Source organism: Ciconia boyciana, chromosome 3 (genome assembly GCF_034638445.1).
Source record: "Ciconia boyciana chromosome 3, ASM3463844v1, whole genome shotgun sequence".
NCBI classification, from domain to species: Eukaryota; Metazoa; Chordata; class Aves; order Ciconiiformes; family Ciconiidae; genus Ciconia; species Ciconia boyciana.
In genome coordinates, this window is record NC_132936.1 from 58,543,612 (window position 1) to 58,569,347 (window position 25,736).

A 25,736-nucleotide genomic window follows, 5' to 3' on the forward strand; every position below is an offset into this window, starting at 1 on the left:
TGGTTGTGTGACTGCAGGTTATTTTTGAGGAGACAGTGGAAGCCAGAGCTGCTGGCACCTTCCTGGATGTTCCTCTCTGCGATTGCCCACAGCTTGAGCAGTGGCTTTCTTCTGTAGCTCACGCCCAGCCCCTCTTCAAGAACGACCATGCTGTGGGGCTGAAGGCATCCCTGAACCATCAACTTTAAGGTACTTAGCATTTTGGGGGCCAGAATTGGGCAGATTGCCAAGAAACCATACTAGATGACCCTCTTCCCTGCAGGCTGGTCGGTTCTCCATGCAAATCATCTGACAGCTAATACAAAATTAAGCAGTACGGTTATTTCTAGGTTGCTTTGTTGTCCGCTGTGAAACTCTGTGTGTAGATGCTGAAGAATTAACTCTGTTGTAGACATTTGCTGAAAATGCGGTGGGAAAGTATTATTTATCTTATAACAGTGTGAAAGCAGTTTTTATGCCATGGGTACTCTGTTAACGCTTCGGATAGCAGAATCCTATTGAACAGGCACGGCTTGCTTGCTTACACAGTGTCCATGCAGCAGTTGCCACCTTTGGGGTGAATGTCGCAGCACTGCTGGTGCAGAGAGATTCACCCTCCTTTACAGGAAGATGGAGAATTTGGTTTATGACATGGTTGTTAAGGGCTTGTTTTTGTACCAGGAATGCCCTGAATGGAAAGGCTTAAGTCCAGAAGTCTACCTGTAAGGCATGTGCTCCTGTATGTGAATTCGTAGTCTGTTTATTTTAAATGTACTCAAGTTTCATTTCCCTCTTGGCAACAGTTCAGCTTTCTCTTGGTGTTTTGCTGTAGTCAGCTGAAAGCCAGACATTGAGATCACATTCTAGTTGTTTCTGGGTGTCTCTGGTATTCATCAACCCCTTTTTGCTGTCCTGTAAGTAGTTTTTTTTCTTATGCTCTCATTTGCTGTATTCTACCATTTGTGTTCTCTGCCTCTTTTAGGCTGTTTTTAAACTATTTGAACAAGGTTTCATAAGCATCTAGCATTCCTAATGAGCTTTAGTTGAAGAGCTGTTCTTGTCTCCATACTGCTTTGAACAAACTAAGCAAACAGAAAAGTTCCCTATTATTTAACTGTTCGTAGCCTTGCCAGTGTTCTCCTGCTTGCTGGGCTTTACGCACCTCGGAAGTCATCTTTGTCTTTCTAGTCTCTCCGCTGAAACTTTAGAGTAAGAATCTTGTTTGGTATAATAAATGTGGTTAGATTAAAAAAGAATAGACTCTAGATTATATATTCAAATGTTTTTTGGCTGTGACTGTTGGTGCTTTAGGGAGTTCCCTGCTGAGAAGTACAGCAATGGGTTCAGTTTCTCTGTGGGTGCATCTCTTCCTTCTTCAGAGGGGAAGAGGGATTCATCCGGCAAAACCAGGGAGAGCCTGTTCATGGGCAATTCATGTGGCCCTTCAAACGCAGATTGTCATGTCAGTCCTGTAGAGATATCCATGTCACAGACAAGTTTCTGGAGCTCTCTGTGACTAGGAAGAGTCTGAGATGGAGCACTGGCCACGAACAGCTCTTAACTGAGCACAAATAGCTGCTTGTGCTTGGACCTGGTCTATCGGGTCTTTCTCCAGTCCTCACAGATTTGAGGGATTCTTTACAGTTTAGGGAGGAGTGCTAAAACTTCTAAGGCAGGAACAAATCTTGCTCCCTGCCCCCATCAGAACAAATGAGCAGGGCTTTTGTGGAGGGATATCTGCAGGGATTTATTTTCTGTCAGCTCTCTACTAAACCTCTGTTTAATTCAACAAATCTGTAGTGGTTTGGTTGATATTATAAGGAGCAGAATGTGACCCATAGTTTAAAAATGAGTGTAGCATACAGGTCTGTTTGGTGAAAGGTCATGTCTTTTCATCTGCAACCAAGAAAATTCAGAATTATTTCTGCTTTTTTTTGAGAAAAACACCAGATATAAATAAAACAAACCTTTCAACTGCTCATTTTAAAGTAAGCCATAAAAATGTAGCAAAGCAGACCAGATGAAAATGTTTCCCATGGTGCCTGTAGTCTTTTGTAGATCTTCAAGAACAAGAGGTCATCTGCAGAAAAAAAAAAAAAAAAAGAGTCCGCTAAAAACACACCATTGGCAGTTCTCCACCCAGACTGTAATACTCTAGGGAGGAGGTGTAGGCTCTACTCATCTCCAGTGTTGAGTGGAGTTTAGAAAAAGGGAATCCACCATCTCTAAGGATATCCATTCATCAGGAAAGCATGGCAAGCATCCTTATTTTTGACCTTTCAAAGATATAGGTCTTAATGCAGAAGTAAATGTCAGTATATAAAACAAGGAGTAAAAGTTTTGAGTACTACAACAACATCAGCATAACCCCCCAAAGATCTGTACTTGTCAATCAGTATCACTTCCAGGTTTTTGTTTTGAAAAGCTCAGCCCCATACTTCCACAAACAAAACTCCCGTGGAGTTCCCATTAGGCAATGCAATTATGTCTGTGTGTTTCTGGGAAAGATGCATCTTTGTAGAACGTGTCCTCGAAAACGGTCTTGGTATTTGTTGTGGTTTAGCCTCAGTTGGCAATTAAGCCCGACACAGCCACTCACTCACCCTCCCCCCCCGGTGGGATGGGGGAGAGAATCGGAAGAACAAAAGCAAAAAACTTGTGGGTTGAGATAAGAACAGTTTAAAAATTGGAAATAATAATAATAATAACAACAACAATAACAACAACAATAATAATAATAAATTGTAATGAGAAGGAAAACAACAAGGGAGCGAGAGAGGAACAAAAACCCAGGGGGGGAAAAAAAACAGTGATACAACTGCTCACCACCTGCCAACCGATGCCCAGCCCGTCCCCGAGCAGCGATCGCTGCCCCCCAGCCAACTCTCCCCAGTTTCTATACTGAGCATGACGCCCTATGGTATGGAATAGCCCTTTGGCCAGTGGGGGTCAGCTGTCCTGGCTGTGCCCCCTCCCAGCTTCTTGTGCACCTGGCAGAGCACAGGAAGCTGAAAAGTCCTTGACCAGTGTAAACACCACTTAGCAACAACCAAAACATCAGCGTGTTATCACTATTATTCTCATACTGAAATCCAAAACACAGCACTATACCAGCTACTAGGGAGAAAATTAACTCTATCCCAGCTGAAACCAGGATGGTATTGGTTTCAATCTGTCTAGAAACAGAAGTATCAGTTTGCAAAATGATTCACTCAGTGATAATGCCTGTTTTCCTCCTTCTCTCCCTGTCTGTGCTTAATGAGACAAAATGGGGAAAAAATCCACTTCTGAGGAATTTGCATGGGGAAAAAAAAAAAAGAGATTAATTTACACTGCCAGGTGTCAGGCTATAATATGATTATGCTGTCAAAGCTGAAAAAGGAAATGTTCAGAGCTCATAGACATTTTAGAAGAGGTCATTAGCTTAGCAGATGGGAAAAATTTGTTTCTGAGCATTCAGCAGTTCCTGAACTCTCACAACGTCTTACACAGGTATGTATACACACTGGCCAAATGCAGCAGAGGCTGCAGTATCCTAAGAGGAGCTTGCAAGGGTGGTATTTCCAATTTAACATAAAATCCAAAGCATACAAAATGTCAGCGCTGAACAGTAATCTTTAACCAATTGGAAATGGGTTCTTTCGCGCGCCTTGTTCCTTGGCATCAGAGTGCCTTCAGCAAGCGAGTGAAATGGCAGATGTGATGAACTCCCCCTCTCCGGGCTGCGTTGCTCATTCTTCTGTCTTTCTGCGGGGAGGTTCACGCGTGGTGCTGCCTGGGAAGGAGCCTCTGCGGGGAAGGGGTAGGCTCTTGCTGTGGTCCTCCTGTGGGGCAGGGTGGGAGAGGCTGGATGGGGAGGGGGGCACTGGGACTTTCTGCGTGGAGTGAGAGTGTCCTGGAGGGGTATATGTTGGCAGGAGGTGAATTTGCTGCTGTAGAAGGGCACAGAAAGAAGAGGGAAGGTGTTTGCTGCCGTGGGAGGGTAGGAAGAGGGGAGGCAGGGCTGGTGCTGCATGTCCCAGGATAAGGGAGGGAGCAGTTGAGGTGGAGGATGCCCAGTCTCCTGCATGGCCTGTGTGACTGCCAGGGTTTGACCATCTTGGTCTCAGTGCCAGATAAGAGCACAAAGGAACCACCTCCCTGTGGTAAAGCTGAGCAAGGTCTGGGATTCCTGGCCTCCTAACGTTTTAGGAAATGTCCTATACCACCGGGCTGTACACAGGCTCTTTCCAGGGTGAGGAAACCCAGTGAGGTTGTGTTTGTGTGCTTGCAGGGATGAAACCAGCAAGTGAGAACTTCAGAGGTAACAAAGAGCCTAGCGATTAAAGCACTCACCTAATCCACACGAATTCAAGCTGACTCTCCTCCCACCCTGTGCCAGCCCCTAACCACGGCCAAGCAACTCTTCAGCAGCAGTCGGCAGGCTCTCTCTTGCCTGGACCTAGTAAAAAAGTTTTGTTAAAATTGGTATGATTCAGGAACGGCATGGTTCCAACCCATGGTTCCCTATGCAGTCGAAGTGCAGATTCCTTTACGATGGAAAACAGTTTTCAGTAGGAAAATCCTATCCAATTCTGCTCCAGAGGAAAGCAAAGTAAAAACATTTGCTCAGACAGATCTTGCTTGTTGCTTTTGCTGCTCCCTGTGGGAGAATGGCTGTGGTCTGAAATATCAAAATTAAACCCACCTCTCACTCAGAATATAGCAGACTAAATGTTAAATTAAAAATAATAAGGATGAGGAAGAAGAAAGCTGATTGTTAAACCTTTAAAACCAAAAGATTCAGTAGGTGGACCTCCCAACTAATGTTGTTTGTATGACAAATAGGAACAAGACCTGATGGCTTTGTTTTATTTTGGTTTCCATCCCTACACGCTTCCATAAGCGTCAATGGCCCATGTAGATTAAGAAAGCTAAATAAAAGTTCTATGCCTGTTGGCATTCCAACTAAAAATAGCTTAAGGGTTCAGCCGTACTTCATCCAAGTCATTTAGAAAAAGCACACTTTAGCTTTCTACTCTGTCATCTTTTAAATGGTTCTATATCTACTGGTTGTTTTCACAGCCTCATTATCATTTGGGATATAAATACACCTTTTTTGGTCCTTATTTGAAGCAGTTTATCCAGGTGTTTCGATAGCAGGGCATGTTTACTGAAGGATCATTTACCAAAATGGAAAAGACTCCTTTAAAGCCATCTGCCTTAATTAGAGATCATTTTAATTGAATTAATTTAAAATACATTAATGCAGTTGTGTGGAAATTATCTGACTGCAAGGCCAGTACATGCCTTGGAAATGACTGTTTGGTGTTTGTTCTTGAACAACAGATAGGCTATAATATTTGGAGGTAGGGATTTGCTTTTAGGGCTTACTTTTTTGAGAGACAATAATTTTCCTCAATTGCCGAGTAAGCTCAGGGAGACCATAAAATAATTTCTTTAGTATATTTTACTAGAATTTTGCTCGAAATATGTCTATTTTACCAAACTAGTCTATAACTGTGAAGCTCTAAGATAGGTAGGCTGTTTTAATGTCCTAGGCTAAGGGCATTGGAGGGTAATAGAGATGATTCATACTTTCATAAAATAGAAGTATATTGAAAGGCTAAAGAAATTAAACCAAATGAATCCCAGGTGTAATTCCACTGACTTGTATAGGCTTATAACTAGTATGAATTTCACCTATTAGGCCTATTCTCATAGGAAAAAGAGACAGTCTGAAATAGCATGAAAGTCAGGAAGGTTTATAAATCGCTGTGATCAATCGTATCCTTTCAGCAGAGACGCAGAGGAAACAAATGGAGTCATCTAAAAATAGGAAGGCAGGAGCAAGTGTAGTACTGCAGATAAACCCTTCACCTGAAGCATGAACTTAATCCAGAATAAGTTGCAAGGAAGAAGTTCTTAGTGTGTACTGTAGCTAATCATATAGCCTATTTGTTTCCATCATTAGTCCTCAAGAGATTGTGGGTTCGGGGTTATTTTTTTAATTTATTTGAAATTCTGTTTCATCGGTGCTGTTGAGTGGAGCAGGGTGTAGCTGGCTCATTCCCAGAAAATTTAAGGACAAGATGCTCGCAAATATTTGTGCCCCCATGTTCTCTATTCTATGGAAAATTTTGGTAAGTTTTCCCCCCAGTCTCAAAATTTTCTGGCAGAGGAGTAAATCTGAGACTTGCCTTGTTCTGATCATTTGTGCCTGTGCATGCATGTAAATACCCTGCAATATCCGACCATTAGGTGCAGTCACAGACTTTCTGGTGCAGACAAATAACCAGGGACTGTATCGGCAGGTATCTGATCCACTGGAGACAACTCTTTATCTCCAAATCTGAGTGGGACAAATCCGACCCAGTGATCTGCTCCTGAACGTTATAAGAGCGCATTCCTAGTGCTGTCTCCTGTCTGTATTACCAAATTTCAATGGAAGGAACAGAAGCCTTGCAATTAGATGAAGTTAAGTACATGCATAACTGCAGGATCAAAATGTAAACCTACACTGTCAGGATATGTTTCAGTGAATTGTAATTGATTGTATTTATTTTTTTATTTGTAAGTTAAAGTCTATTGTAAATATAATGGGGAAGTTTTGTGAATCAAGGTCATTATTTAACTTAAATTATAAGGCTAAAGGAAGACACATTTCTCGAATCTCAGTCTATTTTCTTGGTGAGTCACCATGGGATGGGGCAGATTTTTCTACCTGTAATTTCATTAAAGTCAGTAAACGGGACTACTGCCAAGATTGAACAGGTATGCTCTAGAGGATATGATCTGAGTGGAATTGTATTAGAGTAGGCATGATGTAAGTTGGAGACTGAAATGAAAATGAAAAACGATTCATTTAATATTGAAGAAATATTTTATCCGAAGCAAAAATATATGCTAAAGCATAAATAAAATATAAATGGAACATCCAGAGCAGGGAACTGAGGGTCCAGATTTAAAATGCAATTTTAGAAGATGGTGCAGAAAAGTTGTATAACATAACTTCTCAAAATGTAGCTGTATGTCCTATTGATTTTTCATCTCTGTGAATGTTAACTGACATGTCACTGACATGTTGAGCAGAGCAGTAAGAAACTTCAGTAATTCATTAAAGGGTCCTTCAGCGCACCAGGGTGACTTGCAGGTGGGGGTTAGCTCCATTTTGTTTGTAGTAGACTTCACATCCCAAATGGCTGTTTTCTGCCTGAGCTCACTGAAAGTCATCAGATTACTGCGAAAACCACAGTGATCTCTGTTGGTTCCTCTTCCCCTGAGGGCAAACTGAACCAAAATGATTTTGTAGAACTTTCCAGCACCTGTGGTGGCCTAAGGACATGGTCAAGACAAAGTTTTTAGGGAGAGAAAATATCTTTTATTAGTTAGAAAAATGTCATTGGAAAAACTTTTGGGTAGACCAGCTCTCCTTCAAGCTGAGATGGCTTTATAGAATTATCCTACAATAGTTCACTTATATTTGGAAAATCAAAGACCTTTTACTACCCCTGAACTGAGTTAATAAAATAATATTTTATTAACTAACTAAACATTTATTGAGTTGTGCAAACATGATTTTCTTTCCAACATCCTATCCAGTGAAGAATGCCAAATGAAGTATTTTGGATTGGATTTCCAGAAGCATTCGTGGATGAGCCAGAAGAATAGTTCAGGAAACCCAGATCATTTGTGGAGTAGAAGAAGCAACTGAAGCGAGAGACAAATAATTATGGGGGGAAATAGTTATGCAGAGCTTCATGGTGAAAGCAAAGACCGCTGAGACCCTGAGAACCATGTTTGAGTGAAGTGTTGGGGTGATGTCTGCAAGATACCTTAGCAGCTCTCGGGCTGGTATTTGCTCTTTGTGAATAGGGTGGAAGAGATGCTCTCATCAGCAATAAACACTAGTGAAAGAGCTGAAGTTGTCAACTGCTTTACCTTTCAGGCTGGTGCTTAAGGAAGCTAGTCAAATAATAATAACTTGAGTGTTAGATTTACAAACTCACTTATGGCAAAGACAAGCAGGCTTTGTTGCAGCTTGCTATCCTAAAGAAAATTGGCTTTTAGTAGTACATTAGTACTTTGATTGCCCAATAAAGAGTTGAGGGTTAAGCTTACTTTGATTTAAATGCTATATCCAGACCTCTATAAGTAAATAGCAATTAATTACTAAGTTTCACTTCAGTTTTTTGTTTTGGTTTGTGTGTTGGGGTTTTTGTTGTTTGTTTTGGGGGTTGTTTGTTTGTTTGTTTGTTTGAAATTAGAACAGACTGTTGAGTAATCTTGGTCTGGAAATAGTGACTTCTCCTTGTGTGTGTTTGGCACTATGAAACCAGGATACAGAAATGAAAAATTTAAATAGGAGAGTTTTACTCCAACTTAAGGAGAAGAATGGTGCTTGGATTTGGTTACACTTTAGCTTTTCCAAAGTGTTCATCAGACATGAACCATATCATTACAAGACAGAGAGTATCCTCTCCTATCTTCAGGTGAAGAAGCACTAAGGGATGTGACTGCAAAACTGGCTAAACACAAGTATTTCCACATCACTAAGGTGCAACTGAAGCTGACTGGGGAAGAAGTCCACACATAGGGTGGGATGCTCTCCAGGTCTGATCCAGGCCATAAAAAATACAGCTCATAAGTTTGAAGGAGGAAGAATCATACAAATAAGATACAATTAATCTGCTTTTATATATAGTTATGGAATGTTATCTGTCCATGACAGACAGGTTCGTGACCCCTGAGGAACCTGACCATATATGTCTATGGGACCTGACAAGATGCATCCCAGAGTCCTGAGGGAACTGGCTGATGTAGTTGCCAAGCCACTCTCCATGATATTTGAAAAGTCATGGCAGTCAGGTGAAGTCCCTGGTGACTGGAAGAAGGGAAACATTGTGCCTATTTTTAAAAAGGGTAGAAAGGATGACCCTGGGAACTACCGACCTGTCAGCCTCACCTCTGTGCCTGGGAAGATCATGGACCAGATCCTCCTAGGAACTATGCTAAGGCACATGGAGGGCAGGGAGGTGATTTGAGACAGCCAGCATGGCTTCACCAAGGGCAAGTCCTGCCTGACCAACCTAATGGCTTTCTGTGATGGAGTGACTACATCAGTGGACAAGGGAAAAGCAATGGATGTCATCTATCTGGACTTCTGTAAGGCCTTTGGCATGGTCCCCCACAACATCCTTCTCTCTAAATTGGAGAGATATGGATTTGATGGGTGGACTGTTTGGTGAATGAGGAATTGGTTGGATGGTCACATCCAGAGGGTAGTGGTCAACGGCTCAATGTCCACATGGAGATTGGTCACAAGTGGTGTCCGTATGGTGACCCTGGTGACCTCAGGGGTCTGTATTGGGACCAGTACTGTTTAGTATCTTCATCAATGACATAGACAGTGGGATCCAGTGCACCCTCAGCAAGTTGGCAGATGACACCAAGCTGAGTGGTGCAGTTGACACACCAGAAGGACGGGATGTCATCCAGAGGGACCTGGACAAGCTTGAGAAGTGGGCCCACATGAACATCATGAGGTTCAACAAGGCCAAGTGCAGGGTCCTGCACCTGGGTCGGGGCAACCCCTGGTATCAATACAGGCTGGGGGATGAAGGGATTGAGAGCAGCCCTGTGGAGAAGGACTTGGGGGTACTGATGGATGAAAAGCTGGACATGAGCCAGCAAAGTGTGCTGGCATCCCAGAAGGCCAACTGTATCCTGGGCTGCATCAAAAGAAGCATGGCCAGCAGGTCGAGGGAGGTGATTCTGCCCCTCTACTCTGCACTGGTGAGACCTCACCTGGAGTGCCGCATCCAGCTCTGGAGCCCTCAGCACAAGAAGGACATGGAGCTGTTGGAGCGGGTCCAGAGGAGGGCCACAAAAATGATCAGAGGGGTGGAACACCTCTCCTATGAGGACAGGCTGAGAGAGTTGAGTTGGGGTTATTCAGCCTGGAGAAGAGAAGGCTCTAGGGAGACCTTGTTGCAGCCTTTCAGTACTTAAAGAGGGCTTATAAAAAGATGGGGACAAACTTTTTAATAGGGCCTGTTGCGATAGGACAAGGGGTAATGGTTTTAAAGTAAAAGAGGGTAGATTTAGACTAGATAGAAGGAAGAACTTTTTTATGATGAGGGTGGTGAGGCACTGGAACAGGTTGCCCAGAGAGGTGGTAGATGCCCCATCCCTGGAAACATTCAAGGTTAGGTTGGATGGGGCTCTGAGCAACCTGATCTAGTTGAAGATGTCCCTGCTCATGGCAGGGGGGTTGGACTAAATGACCTTTAAAGGTCCCTTCCAACCCAAACTATTCTATGATTCTATGATAATAAAATCAAGAGTCAGCTTTTATTTGCATACCTGAAACAATAAAGTGCTTCTGAGAGCTTGTCCTTCCTTTTTAATGGAAATGGTCTCATGCTTTGAAGGCTTAGGGACTTAGCAAGGTGCCTGCTGCTGTTCACACACAGTTCCTGCGCACTACCAGGCTGTTGCCACCTAACAGCTACATGGAGAATAGCACTGGGTTGCATCCTTCACCAAACCCAATTCTGCCTCCAGGAGACCCTCTGGAGGTCTGAATATCAAACAAACAGGGACTTTTCTCCTTGGAACGGAGCTGCTGGCAGGGCAAAAAAGAGGCATGTCTGTGTGGAAGCTCGCATTGCAGCTGCTTGTTCTTTTGAGGGGTCTGCACAACATCAGTCTGTAAAGGTCATCACAAATACTACGTATTCAGTTAACTAGGCATTGTGGCATATGTCATGTTAACAAAATAATTTATCCCCCTCAAAAAAAAAAAAATTTCCTTGGTGTAGTAAACTGTCCTTGTATTTCTTGTGCAGACTCCTCAGGTTTTCTACATGTGAGCATATTGGGATAATTACACACATAATCTTATAAGCAGAAAAAAAGCGCCTGTTTTACTGCTACCTAGCTAGTTTGCTGCTAATCCATAGGATCTCTGTAGTGCCCATCTCTGTGCACATCCTTCAGCACAGCTGGTCTCCTGAAATGCTCCCCAAACTTTACCAAGCCTGTCTTCCTCCCTGCCTCCATCCTGCTTGCCCTCCAAAGAAGCTCCTCCTTACTGATTTTGTTCCTCTTCCTCCTTAGTAAAGTTCCAGAGGTTCCTTTCTTCCTGCGTCGCTTTAGCTTGCTGAGTCATTTTTTTATCTCAGGTAGACCCTCAGTTAAGCTTCCCTTCTCTCTATGTACAAAACCACCATTACAGGCTCCCCATGCCTCTTACTTCTCTGTCATCCTTGTGCTCCTGACTTTCAGCCCTTTGTGCCCACATGTTGCTACCAGGCAACTCTTTCTCTTCTGTAAGCACTTCCACAAGGATCTCCATTCCTGGGAACTTCCTGTCCATACCAGTACCCTTTGATTCACTCTGAACTAGATGGAAACGTTCCTCATTCATGTCAGTAAGATGTCAAGAAGACTTGGGCCTTCTCCAGTAAGAGAATTGGGGTACATAGGTGTGTTGGTTATGTGCATAGGATTGTCCCTTTCTCATATATCTGCTAAATTGTAAATTCATCTTCTCTCAATTGCATTTTATATTGCACTGTGCTAATTGCTTTACTACAGTACATTGTGTAAGTGGACTCCAGTATGCTACAAGCTGTTTGCTGCCTCAGCCTTTCCCAGTGGTTTTGTCAGAGTAGTTTTCTTCCACAGAGCTGGCAAGCAGAGAACCAAATCCCTCGCTGCTTCTAATAAAGCATACAGTACGGACATACGCATATGCTGGCTTACGTAGGTGTTGACTTGTCTGTGTCAAAGGAAGTGTTCGTGGGATGCTGGGGCAGCAGGTATCAAAGCAGAAGGAAAAAGTCCTTTGATTCTTCCCTGAAGAATTCCCAGTTCAAAGGCTGAGAAACAAGAAGATCGGAAAGGTTGGAGGGAAGGTGTGGTGCATGTATGACTAGTAACAAGACTAAGTAGTACAGTAAGGATACTAATTTCCTTGTGTGCCTTTGGCAATGCGAAAAATCATAAATACAAGTTAACTGCAATGTTGTAGTTGCAGGGCCTCTGCAAAATTAGCCTTAAAAACGATGTCTAAATAATTCCTAAATTACTCCTCAGGTATGTTCCTGTGGGTGGGCAAGCTTCTCTTGGATTTCAGGCCAGATGCAAATATTAAGAAAGGATTTGGAAGGGTGGAGCTCTGTGTCTCAACTCAGAAAGTGTACTGTGTATATGTGGGACAGGCGATATTTATACATTTTGCAATAGGAAATGAAAACTCTTGTGAGGATGAATGGCCAAAATATAAGTGGAAGAATTTGGTTGGTTGGTTGGTTGGTTTCCATTGAGCTTCATTTCTTATTCCATAGTAGGGGATGCATTTGATTTCTTTCCAGCATAGCTGATGCATTAGAGTTTCTTCCCTGTTGAATTGTGTTTCCCATGAAGTCGACTAAAGCTTATGTCTGTCATTGCTTTTGGTCACTCAGAGACATTTGGAAAGCAATTTGCTCGCTTGCTTGGTATTGACTGCCTTCAGCTAATGTAACTTCATTTGTTACTTGCTGCAGATAACTTCTGATTCAGTTGTCAGCATCATGACCCCTTCCCCTCTCTTCCTTATTTTCTTTCACAATGGGAAAATTCTACCAGTACTTAGAACTGCTGTTAGCTTTGTAATGTGTTCTTCCATGCATCAGAGCACTGTGCTTACTCAAACACAGCTCACAGTAAAGCTGTTCTACTCTGTATGGGTTTGTAGAGGGTGAACCGCACCATGGTATCTATGCATTCTCCAGAAGTATAAAAACAGCATGACTAATAAGTTACGTGGCTTTTTTTGTCTTGTCTTTTCCATGAGTATAATATTTGCTTTATGGAAGTGATCAGAAAATTTGACTGAAAGTTTCAAAGTACAAGCCTGAGTAAAAAACAAGTCCATCCCATTTAATTTGTATAGAAAGTGGTTTCATGCCATACATACCTTTTAATGCTGGCATGGCATACTGGCTTACACCAGTCCTTTCAGCTGCAGTATCTATACAAGTGCATACATATGCCACTGTATACAGGAGACAGCAAAAATTAAGATATATATTGCATTTTGAGCTGAAGATTGGTGAGGTTTGTGATGTACCTTAATATTTAATAAAATTAATTTCCCATCTTCAACCATTCCTCATGAAAGCATAGACAAGATTGATCTAGAAATTGGACTCACCAAGGGGCAAAATTTATCAGCTCCTGTCTTTATCCTGTAGCTTTGGCCAAGGTTTTCAGATTCTGTACCCCAAATTGATGAGCATCTGAACAACATGATCAAGATCTTGGACCTTCACTCAATGCTTCTGAGAGCACTGAGGCAGGAAATGGAGGAATGGTGTAATCTTAGTATCCCAGGCTGACCAGTTTGGGACTAGGAAAATCATGTATGGAAGCCATTTTTGCACATTATCAGTAAGGATATTGCCCCTGGTGCAAAAGCGTAGAGTAGGTCACGTATCCAGAGCAAAAGAAACACACAAGACATTTGTGTTAAATGTCTGTCCAGCTGTGTACACTGCAAAGAACCAAAAGTGAAACCCTGTTATACAATATACCAAACTTACAAATACCATCCCCAAAATATCATGTGTTATATGGGCTGTAACATCCAGACTGAAGCAGAAGATGTAGAAGGACTCAAACATGCTTCTGCACTGTAGATTTACTGAGATGGGATATAATTTAGTTTCCCTGTATGGGAAAACAACTCATGAATTTTTCAGAGAACATGCACTAGAGAGGACATCTCCGTTGGTACAGGAAACCCAAATCATCTTTCTAACATGAAATAATAAAAGGAACTTGTTTCAACTTTAGTGATGTATTAAAAAACCTGAAAGCTAACAAATTTACTTTTTTTCCTGAGTGATTCACTTCTATCTTTCATATAGTTAGCTATATTGCTTTTGTGTATTAAGAAATGTGTGGTCTCTTATCCTAAGACCCAAACAGAATCAAGACTCCTGGGTTTGATATAGATATGGTAAAGACTGCTTGCTTATCTTTCTGTGTGCTTCCCAGCACTAGGCTTACTAGTGTGTTACAAATGTTATTGATGTGAAAAAACACATAACAAATTTTTCTCGCAAAAATTGTTATGCAAATGCCCAGGTTACTGCTAGTCAGCATCATAATATCTGGACTGCCTTCCTTAAAAGCATGAATGTTCCTAGCTTTTTTTCCTTTCCTGTGGTCCAGTAATGATTCAGGATAAAGCACAAGGATTACATGAGCACATATAATGAGAATGTTCCTATTCTGAAATCTCTGGGAAGAGGAGGCAAAGCTGTCAGGATGCAGCTGCAGCTGAAGAGGATGTGAAAGCATGGCAACTGCATAGCAAGGAGATGTGGTTTTCATCTCAGTTGCACAGTGGGAAGCACTTCATTGAATAAGTTTTCTGTTCTCTTTAGAAACTTTCGAACCTACAGGCTTTTGGGGTAAAGGTGCTTGGAGAACACTCATTACTTACAAGTAAATAAAAAACAACTAAACACAACTAAAAGGACTAAGTTCTTTCTGAATAAAGTAAGATGCTGAAATGCATCTTACAGTTAGAGACCATCAAGAGACAAAATCAAGCAATCTGGCTGTAAAAGTCCTACTTGGCTGTTGTATTTTTCAGGTGTTTGTGAGAGGATTTCATGCTTTCCAGTTTGTTCCTACTAAGGGGCATTCAAAAGGAACAGTGTTTGGGAAGTGTATCTTTCTCTGATAGTGCAGACAGAGACTATTTGTAAGACATAAGACAAAAGTTTTTGAGAGGAGGGAAGTGCCTGAGTGGCAAGGAGTGATGTATTTGGTCTTTCAGTCTCCTGCATGGAGTTGTAAGAATACCAATGTCAAGAACCTTCGACATTTCCTGAGGAATAGTTTGTCCTTCCAAGCAGAACAAAAACAGTATTTTGTCTCTGTGTAAGACAGTAAAAAGATCAGAAGAAAAAGAGCTTTCACAAATATATGGTGGTGATTTATCTACTTCCTAACAGATAGGGTGAGGAAGAGACAGCACTGACATTTAACGTGGACTGTGGCACCTGCTACAACCGAGCACCGTAAAGCATTTTTTCCCTTGATCCTCAACACAACATGTTTCAGGAGACTTATTTGTTCTTTTCCTTTGTCATTTACTTAAACAAATTCTCATCAGCTTCTGTGACTCATTTTCCCCCAAGAGCCTGGCTATGCTGCCAACAAAAGAAGATTCAAAGATTAACAAACTAGCTGTCTCGCTTAGAGAAAATCCCACTGGTATTTTCCCTGCCATTGCTTTGTTTGAGGACACCTACTTAAATGTCTGATAGATACAGTAATTGAGTTTTATTTCTGGTTGTAGCCAGTTTCCACAAGCAGAGCATTTCTTTCCCCCTTGCACACCTGAGTGGTCTGTTGTGCATTCTGGGTGGTCCTGCAGGGATTTCAGAGGCGTATATGAGAAGATTAATCTAGTACTCCCACAAACCCCTTAGCGCTATGCCACAGCCCAGTAATGAGCTGCAAAGTTAGTCTGGTGCCGTGGAGTACTGATGGAGTACTAGTTGGGATGCCTTCGGTCTCTAATTTTAGTAGGTGAGCTTTTCTGGGAGGTCCACCTGCCTTCCTACTGTTGACCCTCTGCAAACAGCCTGCATCTCTGCTCAACTCTGTTTTCCACCCAGTCCCCTTCTGCTTTTGGGTGGCCTGGTTTTTGCTATGGAAAAAGGGGAGCCAGGGAAGTACGGAACCTTCTGCTCTGGAAATCTGTCAGTATTCTTTTAGAGCTATGCACCATTATTCTGGTGAGCAGTGACATGGGAGAAAAATGACAACAGTAATTTGGAAGCTGAGAGAGGCAACTGCATGCAGGCATTGGCAAGATGTAAGTATCTTTAACTCGGATAAGGCTACAGCAAAATGAGTTCAGTGAAGCTGAAGGAGATGTTGCCAGCAGGAGGAGGAATGGAATTGGGAAAATAGATGTTGTGCTGTGATTATTATTTACTCTGTGAGGAAGCATGAAAAATACTACATATAACAGATGCAAGAAGATGCCAAAAAGATAGTTATTTCCTGGTGGTTATGTTAAAAAAATTAAAGGTAGAAACAGATGAAGAGTGGAGAAACTTGACATCCTTACTTGGATGTAGGCCTTAGAAAATACTATTATAACAGAGCATCAGAGTGAAATTGAAGGAATTCCTTAGAACATTAAAGAATGAAATGCTATTTAGCTGAAGTACAGCAGCAAGCTATTTTGAATATGGTCCGTCATATGTTTGGAGGTGGACTTAAGTTTTAATTTATATGGACCTAAATGGACTTAAATTTTGATTTGTAATGTCAGTCCTAAGCCTGCTGGGGTAGTCCCTTGTCTTTCAAATATACTTAGAGAACACCCTGTGCTAGCACAGTGGGCAGCCCTTAACTTTTGAACTCAGTCTTCTCCTCAGCCTCTAATACCTTAAGTGTAGTATAGAAAAAACAAAGGTGAAAACATAATGGTAACTGCTACATATATAAAGAATGGTGTAATTTTATTATTTTTAGATAGCTATGTTTGAGTTATGGCCACCAGACCAATGGATAATGATCAGCTGATTTTCTGTCTGACAGATGTTCTAGATTTGTCTCTGCACACTTCTTTAATCAAGTGCATAAATCAAAATTCACATACATGAAAGCATGTCACACTGTGTCCTTCATCATCTTCCTGGGTTGTCTAGTATTATGCAATGAAGGGACATTACATCAGGGGAGAAAGAGGTAAGCTGGAGAGGAAGGGAGGGATTTGAAACAAGTGCACAAGGTGGGTAAGATGAAACTCTGCTACAGAAGAGAGTAGTTTCATATAACATGAGTTGTAGAGCAGATTTTCTCCATTTAAAAAGTAACCATTTAGGGACCAAAACATCCATGCAGGAGAGAAAAGAGAAAAAAACAAGTCCACAAGACAGGTTTGAGAAAGTCTTTGGTGTGTTTTGATGTTAATGACGTTCTGTAGATCCTTATGTGAACAGCAGTCAGCTCACAACAGTATTATTGTCTCACCAACTAAATGGCTCAAATGAAATGGGCAGGAACTACAGCAACACTAGTATTTTGGCATTGGGAACAAATTTTAACAGCTTTACTAAGCAAAAGGAGATCCTGAGTATTTTCTGTTCTGAAGTGTAATTTACAGTCTCTACTTGCTCTGGTGAGCATGTGGAGAAATGTATTTAGGACACCTACAGTTAAGTAAATACGAACACCCACAAATAGCCATGAGACTGTGTCTGTAAATATGGATTCATTCTCCTTATTTTGATATTTCTTGTCAAGTGCTGACCTCACCCATTTTAATGAATACCTAGTGTAATGCTATATCTAACTGAGATGTCGATACACATACTTTGTATATTTTCTCCAAGTTGCACTCTTGAATGTCCATGTATAGTTTTTATATTTTTGCTACTTATGGAAAAGATTCATTTTGACTTGACCTGACTGTTTTCATGCAAGACAGGAACTTTCTGCTAAATCTCCAGGACAGAACTTTCAGTTACTGACTTTGGTTAAAGAAAGTGGTTTATTTGCATGTTCAAGTTGTCTTTCAGACTTGCATATTTTACTCATGCCTTCGTTTCTTGCCAAGAAGGATTAATTTCTTTATTACAAAGTATAGAGATACAAAGAAGATTAAGAATATTTATTCTTGTTGTTGGAGTGACACGCTGAAAGGCACTTTGAGGGAGAAAAGGAAAATGTTCTTTGTGGTGGAAACGCCAGGTCAGCATCAGTAATCAAATTTCTGCCCCTCCGTTCCTGCACAACAGAGCAGGTCATGTTTGATCTCTATTTGCCTCGGTTTTTCTGTCCATGAAATGAGAGCACTGATATTTCCCAAGCTTAGCAGAATTTTAGAAAGGGGACTATGATCCTTTGCTTCTTATATGAACAACACTAAAATGATTGAGACTTTCCTTATCCAATTCTTATTCTAAATACAGCCAGTTGTCAACCGAAAGCTGACAGCCTTCCATCAGATTGGTCTCCAGCCCCATCTGTATTTCTTCCCACACAAAACACTGACCATATTTACACAAAGACACAACATTCCTGTTCCCACATTGCACACACAACTGCATTCATATAGAGCAAGTAAATATTGTTTTTAATTGAACAATTAATGTCTAATTATTAGAAATTACTCTGTTAATTATCAGAAATTATTGTGTACAATTCTGGTATGATAGTCTTTTGTGATTCTTAATAATACAGTTGCCAATGGCAGTTTTCACACACTATCCCTGTGTGCCACTTGCAGCTAAGTATCACCTCCTTCTGCTCCAGGTGTTCTCACTTAAGCTGGTGCCCTGGGGTGTGATCCTGCAAACACCTCTATGCCTGGTCCAAAGCCCATTTTGGTCAGCAAAGTTTTCCCATTCAATTCAACAGGCTTTGAGACAGGGATCAAGGGAGCAGACCACCGTTGGTTCTGTTATTTCCAGGATTCAATTATTTATTAGATAAAAGTCACATGCACAAGCTGAGGTTAAACCAAGCTAACAAGGAGCAGAGGAAAACAAATGGTTTGATATCTGCAGGATAAAGAAATTTTATGAAGAGTTTTAGTTTGGTTTTTGAGAGGTCTTTTTTATATAATTTGCTCCTCTGTGAAAGGAGTTTGTTCTAACAAGATTCTAAATAAGAATCTAAACAAGATTCATAATAAAGAAAACATGCTTTGCTTCATAGAGACAGTATGACAAAACAGAGTTTCAGTTCCCTTCCGAGTGGTTGCATGGTAAAACCACTTAAGAAGAGGGATCCGGTCATAAGAAGACATACAAGCAGCTGGCAGAAAGCGCTGTTGCTGACCCGCTCCACAGGTTTCTTGTAGGTACGGAGCTGTTCATTGTGCTAGTCTGATGTGCAAATGGCAACGTAAGGAAATGCAGGGAGATTCTTTTATCTTCTTCTGGGGCACAAATAAAGCTTAAGCACTCAGTATTGAAATATATGGCTTTTAATAACAAAAGACCCATTGGGCAAAGCCTACGGCTATTGTATTGTTGAGCAGGTGATTAACATCCATCTGGGCTACAGCTGTTTTCTTCTTGTGTTTGTTCCATATGCAGATGTTGCTATGAGGAAAGGAGTCAGCAATGACTGATGTGGAGCCTGTGGTCACAGATTTTGCAGCATCAGGACGGGCAGGCCGCCGGAATGCCTTACCAGATATTCTGGGCTCTCCTGCTGGTGCTGGGACTTCAGACCTGCCACACAAACTGGCTGAGCTCTCCGTTTCAGAAGGTAATGGCTGCACATTCAAGAAACGGACATTTTTATGCAGTTGTCCTTTGCTTTCTCCTTAAGACTTCTGCCACCATGGAGTTTTGATGTCAATACTAATATTTCTTTCCTCATTTGGGATTATATTCAACCTTCCAAAGCAGCTGCCACTTGTACCTCCTGATGAGACAAGTTAATTTTAACCCAGACTAAGTCTGCCATATCCACCCACAGATTCAGTGTTCAGCAGCCTGGGGAAAGGTGTGGGAACTGAATTCTGGTTCCCCTGAGGAAGAGCAAACACAGTTGCGCTGCTGGGCAGCTTGGAAAACCATCACTCCAGCTATAAACTAGGGTCTGCTCCTGCACTGAGATAACTTAGCACAAGACAACAAGCTTCGCTGTTAGTCCAATTACAGGTATCCTAACTCGGGCATATACATTAAGAGTAGGGTTTACAGTGATTTACTCCTGCTAGTAGGCTTTCAACTTTGCTGTCTGAGACCAGTGTCCTATTTGGCATGTCCTTTAATTTGGTAAGGTACTCTGTTGATTTAGCACAGGTCTAATCAACACCAGCTTTATATTTGAGTTCTTTTTACTTTGAGGGGGATTTCAGGGGCATTTTCAGGTTCAGAAAAATCTGGTTTCTAATGCCAATGAATTGAGAATTATAGGTTGGCCCTGAGCATGGGTTACCCCTACTTTTTTAGGTTCTGATTTGGAAGTAACTTTTTCTTCTCATGCCCATCACTGTTGCTGCTGTGACAAATGCCACCACAACTGCTGGTCCCACATCCAAGAGCAGCAGTGGTGTGGGTGGAGCACAGCGAAAGGCAGGCCTGTGCTGAAGAGTGGAGGGTCCATGAATCTGAACTGAAGTAGATTATAGGAGGGATCCCCAGGCTCTGAGGATGCATGTCCTGCTTGTACATTTCCCGAAGCAATTACAAGATGTTGAGTTTACAGACTTCTAAAGCACCATAAAGGCTGGGGGGGGAATTCCTTTGATTACAAGTTGTTCTTGCTTTGGTGATTTAATTTATATTCATGTATTTGGGGTTCTGTAATCGAAACCCAACATGGGCCCATTGAAGGACTGCTGGGCAGGTAGAAAGAACATTTCCAGGAAGAGTGAGAAGGGACCGAATGACCACATCCTGGCTTGAACCTGGGAAAGAGAAGAAAATAAGAATCTGAATTGGTGCTGGAAAGAGGCATTACTTTTGCAAAAAGAAAGTGCAAGGATTTATGAAGGAGACAGGGTGGACATAAAGAAAAAAAGGGAAAGACAACAAGGTCAGATACCCTCAGGCTGCAGGGCAGTAGTGAGGGGAACAGGGAGAATCTGGAAGAGGAGGTGGGAAGGACGGCAGGCCCTGTGTCAGAGTACATTCAAAGTAAAGCTGGGAGCCCTGTGAGTCCAGTTAAAACTCCTTTGTTTCTAGGAGAGATTTTTCCCTAGGAATATGAAAGTATGTCCCTACAGATTTTCTCCTTCTGCTGTGTGTGACTGGAGCACTGGAAATCCATTCCAAAGTACAGTCACTTAACATTTAATGCTTTGGTTTTCAAATATTATGGGGGGGGGGGTTATTCCAAATAGCTCTTCTGCCTGGCACAGTTCGTGTACCATGACCAGGGGTCAGGCTCCAGTGGGAGAGAACTGTTTCCCTTATCAAAGGAGAGGCAGATGGGAATTTATATTGTTATTAGTGTCAGGAGCTGTGGAAGTGAAGTGACCAGTCCAACCCACTGAAATATTCATTGCTACATTATGTGTAACTAACCGTTGTATTGTTTAGAGCAGTGAACCTTGAGAGAGATGCACCATGTAAAAAAAGTGCAAAAGAACACAACAGCTATAGATAAGTTCCTCGTTTGTTTCATTTTGGCCTCTGGAAAGTTTAGTAGTTGGAAAGAATATACTTTTTAAAGCATGCAAAATTTCTCTTTTTGATCTTTTTTTTCCCCTGGATAAAAATAAACATGAAAGAGTGAAAGTCTTGTTAAAAGAAATGTTACAGCACAGCATAAAATAAGTACTTAGCCCTCCAGACAGAATAATCCTCCTCTCCTGGTGCCCATTCAATGCATGAAGAAGAAGAAATGAAACACAGCTACATTAGTTTTAGCAAAATGTACTGATGCTTTCTTACAAATACAAGGACCAGCACTGCCAGGATTTGAAGAACAATTAAGAGCATGGAATTATCCTTTGCTTTTGTCATTGACATATAGCTGTGCCAGAGCGTGCCTGGAAGGAGCAGTTTCTGTTATCAGCAGTTTGCAGTAGTGATAATAGGAAATGAATACAGGATACAGTTAGGTCCACGCTGACTGCTTGGATGCTTTTTGGGGTTTGGAATTCCACAAGTATCAGATGGGAATTACAGCCTCATTGTGTTGTCAGTTAAACTTCTGATGAGACAGCAAGCAAAACGAGGAGAAGTCATCAAAATGGAAAGAAAGTTTGGAAGTTCAAATGCTGTGACAGGGAAACAGTTTGTGAAACATTTGGGGCTCTAACAGGCATCTCTTTTTACCTGTTTCTGGTTTTAACAATAAGTTGTTAAAAAAATGAAAGCCATTTCCAGCTCAGAACAAAGAAGTTGGATAAATGAGAAAAGTGGAGAAGATGGAGCACGTGGCTATATAAAGTGTGCCCTATTTTTTTTCTACTCTGAAAGATTCAGTGAAGATTATGGGAAATGGTGACTAGGACTCCCTCCATCTTGCTTCAAATTTAGCTAATGCTCATTGGATCATACATTTCCTCTCTTTCTAAAATGCTGTCGGCTGCTGTCATAGTGAAAGGATGTGCTAATACCTTTTGTCTAGCTTAGAAGATAAAAGAGACTTTGCTTTATTCTTTATGAATATACAAGGATCATAGCTGCGTGATATAAATTTCCATGTGCTCTGCAAGCCACACCAAATTAATGTTCTCATGAGATGGACAGGAGAGATTTTGGCACCAGCTGTTTATCTCAGAGCCTAACTCTGAAATGAAGACCATCTGTATCCTGTCTGATCATCCTCTGATGGTGTGTAAGTTTTGGAGGGCTGAGACTTTCAGGAGGCCATACTGGAACCATGTTAAACAGTTGATTGGTGTCACTGGTGATCCAAAGGTTGAAGAGGAGTCTGCGAGAAGTTTGAGAGCAAAGAGGCTATAATCGTCTCTCACATTTGGTAATCTGCGTTAGGGCACCATTCTGCCAATAACCTTTATTGTTTGCTGAATTTTTTCTAGGTGACTGTGTATAACTATCTTGATACACTCAGCAGCTTAGCGCCTGTTGCATACCTAAGTGCTACCAACTATAAGATTAGATTTCCTCTAACAAACTGTTTTCCTCTACCCTGTCTGCAAGACTCCACTAATATTAGACATCCAACCCCACACGGAAACAGACAATAGAGGAGATTGTTCTGTCTCCCTTTCCTCAACAGTGCTGTGCTACATAATGCTGAAGAGTGTCAGATAACTCAGTTCTTAATTTACCAGTATAAAACTCCAAAGCCTCCAAACCTCTGAGCAGACTTACAACATCAAGTGCTTTCTGCCAAGAGCTTTAGGTGATGAATTGTGTACAGCAGTATATATTTGCTGTGATATGTAGAGACCAAGATATGTAACTCTTTTGGCTGTTTGAGCTATTTTACGGCAAGTCTCCAGGGCAAATAGCTGAAAATGTACCCCTTAGATTACAGCTATTAAAGTGGAAGACGGTACAGCCAGATATGCTCATCAGACCTCTCCTTGCCCCCAAAAGCTATGGGCTGTCTTAGATTTGGGTATACAAACTGTTCTGTTAGCACTGGTAATGCCATGTGGGACTTGAAGGTATTGTGAAAATGATTACGCTTTGCAAGGAAATCGGGGCAAGAGGAGTTCCTGTTTCTCAGTGAGATAATTTGAGCATCAAAAGCGACAGTGTGGAACTCTCCATTTAATGACCACGCATGCTCAGGAGCTTTTACTTATATTAGTCATGTAAGTATCCAACTCTAACCTATGGAAGAGTGAACTTCTAAATCAGAATAACAATCCCCTCATCTTGTGAAGACAGGGTGAATTCTCCTAGGTATTTCTTGGCAAAAAAGATCAGCCAGATAACTGGAATGTTCATAAACTGTAATGTTATCTACCTGAAACCAAGCAATGCTCAGAGGAATGCAATATTTTAACTTGACTTTGGAAATGACCCAGAAAAAAAGAATACCAATAATAAAAAGTTATCTCCAATCTGTTTCGTACAACCAAATGCACATTGATCAGCATGTGCAAGGAGCAGGCAAATCAACACCAATAGGCAATCGGTTTTGGAAGATGCCTCTGCAAGTTCTTTATCTTTCGAGTTAATCTCTCTTTCTAAAGCACCCAGGAATGTGGTAATAAAGAGCCAATCCAAACAGAGATCATCAGTGAACCCAAATATTTGGCTGGATTAAAAAAGCTGTGAGAATGTGTGTGGTATAAATATTTAATTCTGTCTTTTTTTAGATGAAGGAGCAGAGGGTGGAGAAGTGCCATCATCCAAAGCCTTGCTGGAAAGTCAAGAGGCGGAAGGAAAAAGCAATGATTCCTAACACCTAAGGACTGCTGGATTAATGAAACCCACGACAGACTTTCCAGTTTCCCTGTGTCACCCCTTCTGAAGCGTGGTAGCAACTTTAGCAGCACAGACAAGATTTTGCAACACACTTGTACCTAGATGACATTAACGTGGAACTACTGTTTTTTCTACTGTCGTCCTTCAAAACCAATGTTCTAGACATCCAAATGGGAAGAGAACTAAAGAATGTATCTCGTTTTGGGTTTTCTCATGGTTATAATATTCATCCTAACTAATCTTCTTTGACAGTTTCAATTAATATACCTAGCAGATGTACCACCAATTAATGATTGCTTCAAAATAAAAATCCTGTTTCTTAATTTCCCAAAATAGTTTCTTTCTCTCTGACACAGAGGTGTATTCACTCTCCCCACCTTAAGATGATATTAAGTATATATTAGATTACAGACATTATCTGTAATTTATCTCCGGAGATTTTTGTTCTCATTAGGCATATGTAGATGGATATGAGAAATAAAAACGAAACAATTTTTTTCTGTCCTTCTCCTGTCTCCAAAAGGTTTTGTAAACTACTTAAACACCAGTGCTTGTTTTCAAACTCTCTTTAAGCTCTATTTGATTATGGCAGATCATCTCAGTTCTCCCACTCTTAGCAGTCTTGCCACTTCTGTCATTTCTGTTTTCAGGCTGAATATTGTAGCTGTTCATGTGTATCTAAAATAAAGTAGCCATGTTTGTAAGTGATTTAAAATTGTTTAATCTCACTGTGGAAATTAAATAGCTGTCATCTCTTCTGTCTTCTGTTGATTCCTTGATGTTTCTCCTGTATGACAAGACTTAAAACCCCATAATATATATTTCTTTTACTTCATCTGGTTTTTGCTTTATTGTTTGCTAACAATGAAGATGTTTCAATCATTGTGATTTTTACAAAGATTTTTAAGCAAAGGTTTTTCTCTGCTGAAAGGAATTGTTTTGTTATGGAGGTCATGCTCTTGAAAATACTTAGCATTCATTCCCTTATTGTAGGAGACCTAAGATTCAGGTACAGACATGCACCTTTACTGCATCCCAGGGCAGCAGCCATTTATGTACTTCTTGAAACCTAACCAACACTGACAATCGAATGCTTTTATTTGCCCACACAATTTCTCTGCTGGGCTGTAGCCAGATGGAGGAAGCATCTCTGATGGGTACATTCCACATTTGACCGGTATTCCATCTATAAAATATTTGTGTATTTTATAGCTGGCAGAGAGCTCGTAAGAGGACTCTCTGCACACCTACCATTCCTACTGTGCATTTACGCACGCACTCTTTTGGGGACCATTCAGTAAAGGATTCAGTTTCATCCAACTGAACTGACAGTTCCCTCCATTTACCTGTATTCATTTAACAAGTGCAACATCCCAGAATTACTTTCAGGTTTGGAAAGGTAAAGTAACTTACTCCACTGGAGCAAAACAGGTGGCTTAAGAAAGTCTGAGAGACTGAACTAGCTGACACTGGAGGACCAGAGTTGAAAACCACAGTGGAGAGGGACTCGGAGCTAACTACATTTGTGGTACACACTCTTGTTCTGGGTTGCAGTCCCATTTTCATATACCAGCCTCCTTTACAGCATCACAGTACATAAAATTGTTCAATTTTAAGAAGTTAATATGATCCCATGGAAATCAAGTAGCTAAGTATTACTGAAACAGAATTCCTTATATGCTTTAAGTGGAGCATATGCTAAAGTGCTCTTTTGGGTCATGGCCTATATTGAATTCTCTTCTTTCACAGTTGCAGCACTGGATATATTTAGATTCTTCTCTTACAGAATACAGACACTGAAATTTGGGTTACAGGAATAGATACTTTAAGTATTTTGCTAGCCTAAGATGCTTTGAAGTTTTTTACTATTAAAACACC

At 41.2% G+C, this 25,736-nt stretch overlaps 1 protein-coding gene across 1 annotated transcript; it reads left to right on the top strand.

Moving 5' to 3' along the window:
- Positions 1-24,436, top strand: PKIB (cAMP-dependent protein kinase inhibitor beta). The gene is made up of 3 exons (XM_072857895.1): positions 1-189; positions 19,086-19,260; positions 23,750-24,436. Exons 2-3 carry the CDS (start codon positions 19,113-19,115, stop codon positions 23,833-23,835), a joined length of 234 nt encoding a protein of 77 aa, XP_072713996.1. The 5' UTR covers positions 1-189; positions 19,086-19,112; the 3' UTR covers positions 23,836-24,436.
- Positions 24,437-25,736: the final 1,300 nt, after the last annotated feature.

What these genes read in the sequence shown, in the direction of transcription:
- PKIB (XM_072857895.1), top strand. Translation starts at nt 19,113, where the DNA reads ATGACTGATGTGGAGCCTGTGGTCACAGATTTTGCAGCATCAGGACGG. An exon ending in TGAGCTCTCCGTTTCAGAAG is followed by an intron (nt 19,261 to 23,749) that starts GTAATGGCTGCA and finishes GTCTTTTTTTAG; the next exon opens with ATGAAGGAGCAGAGGGTGGA.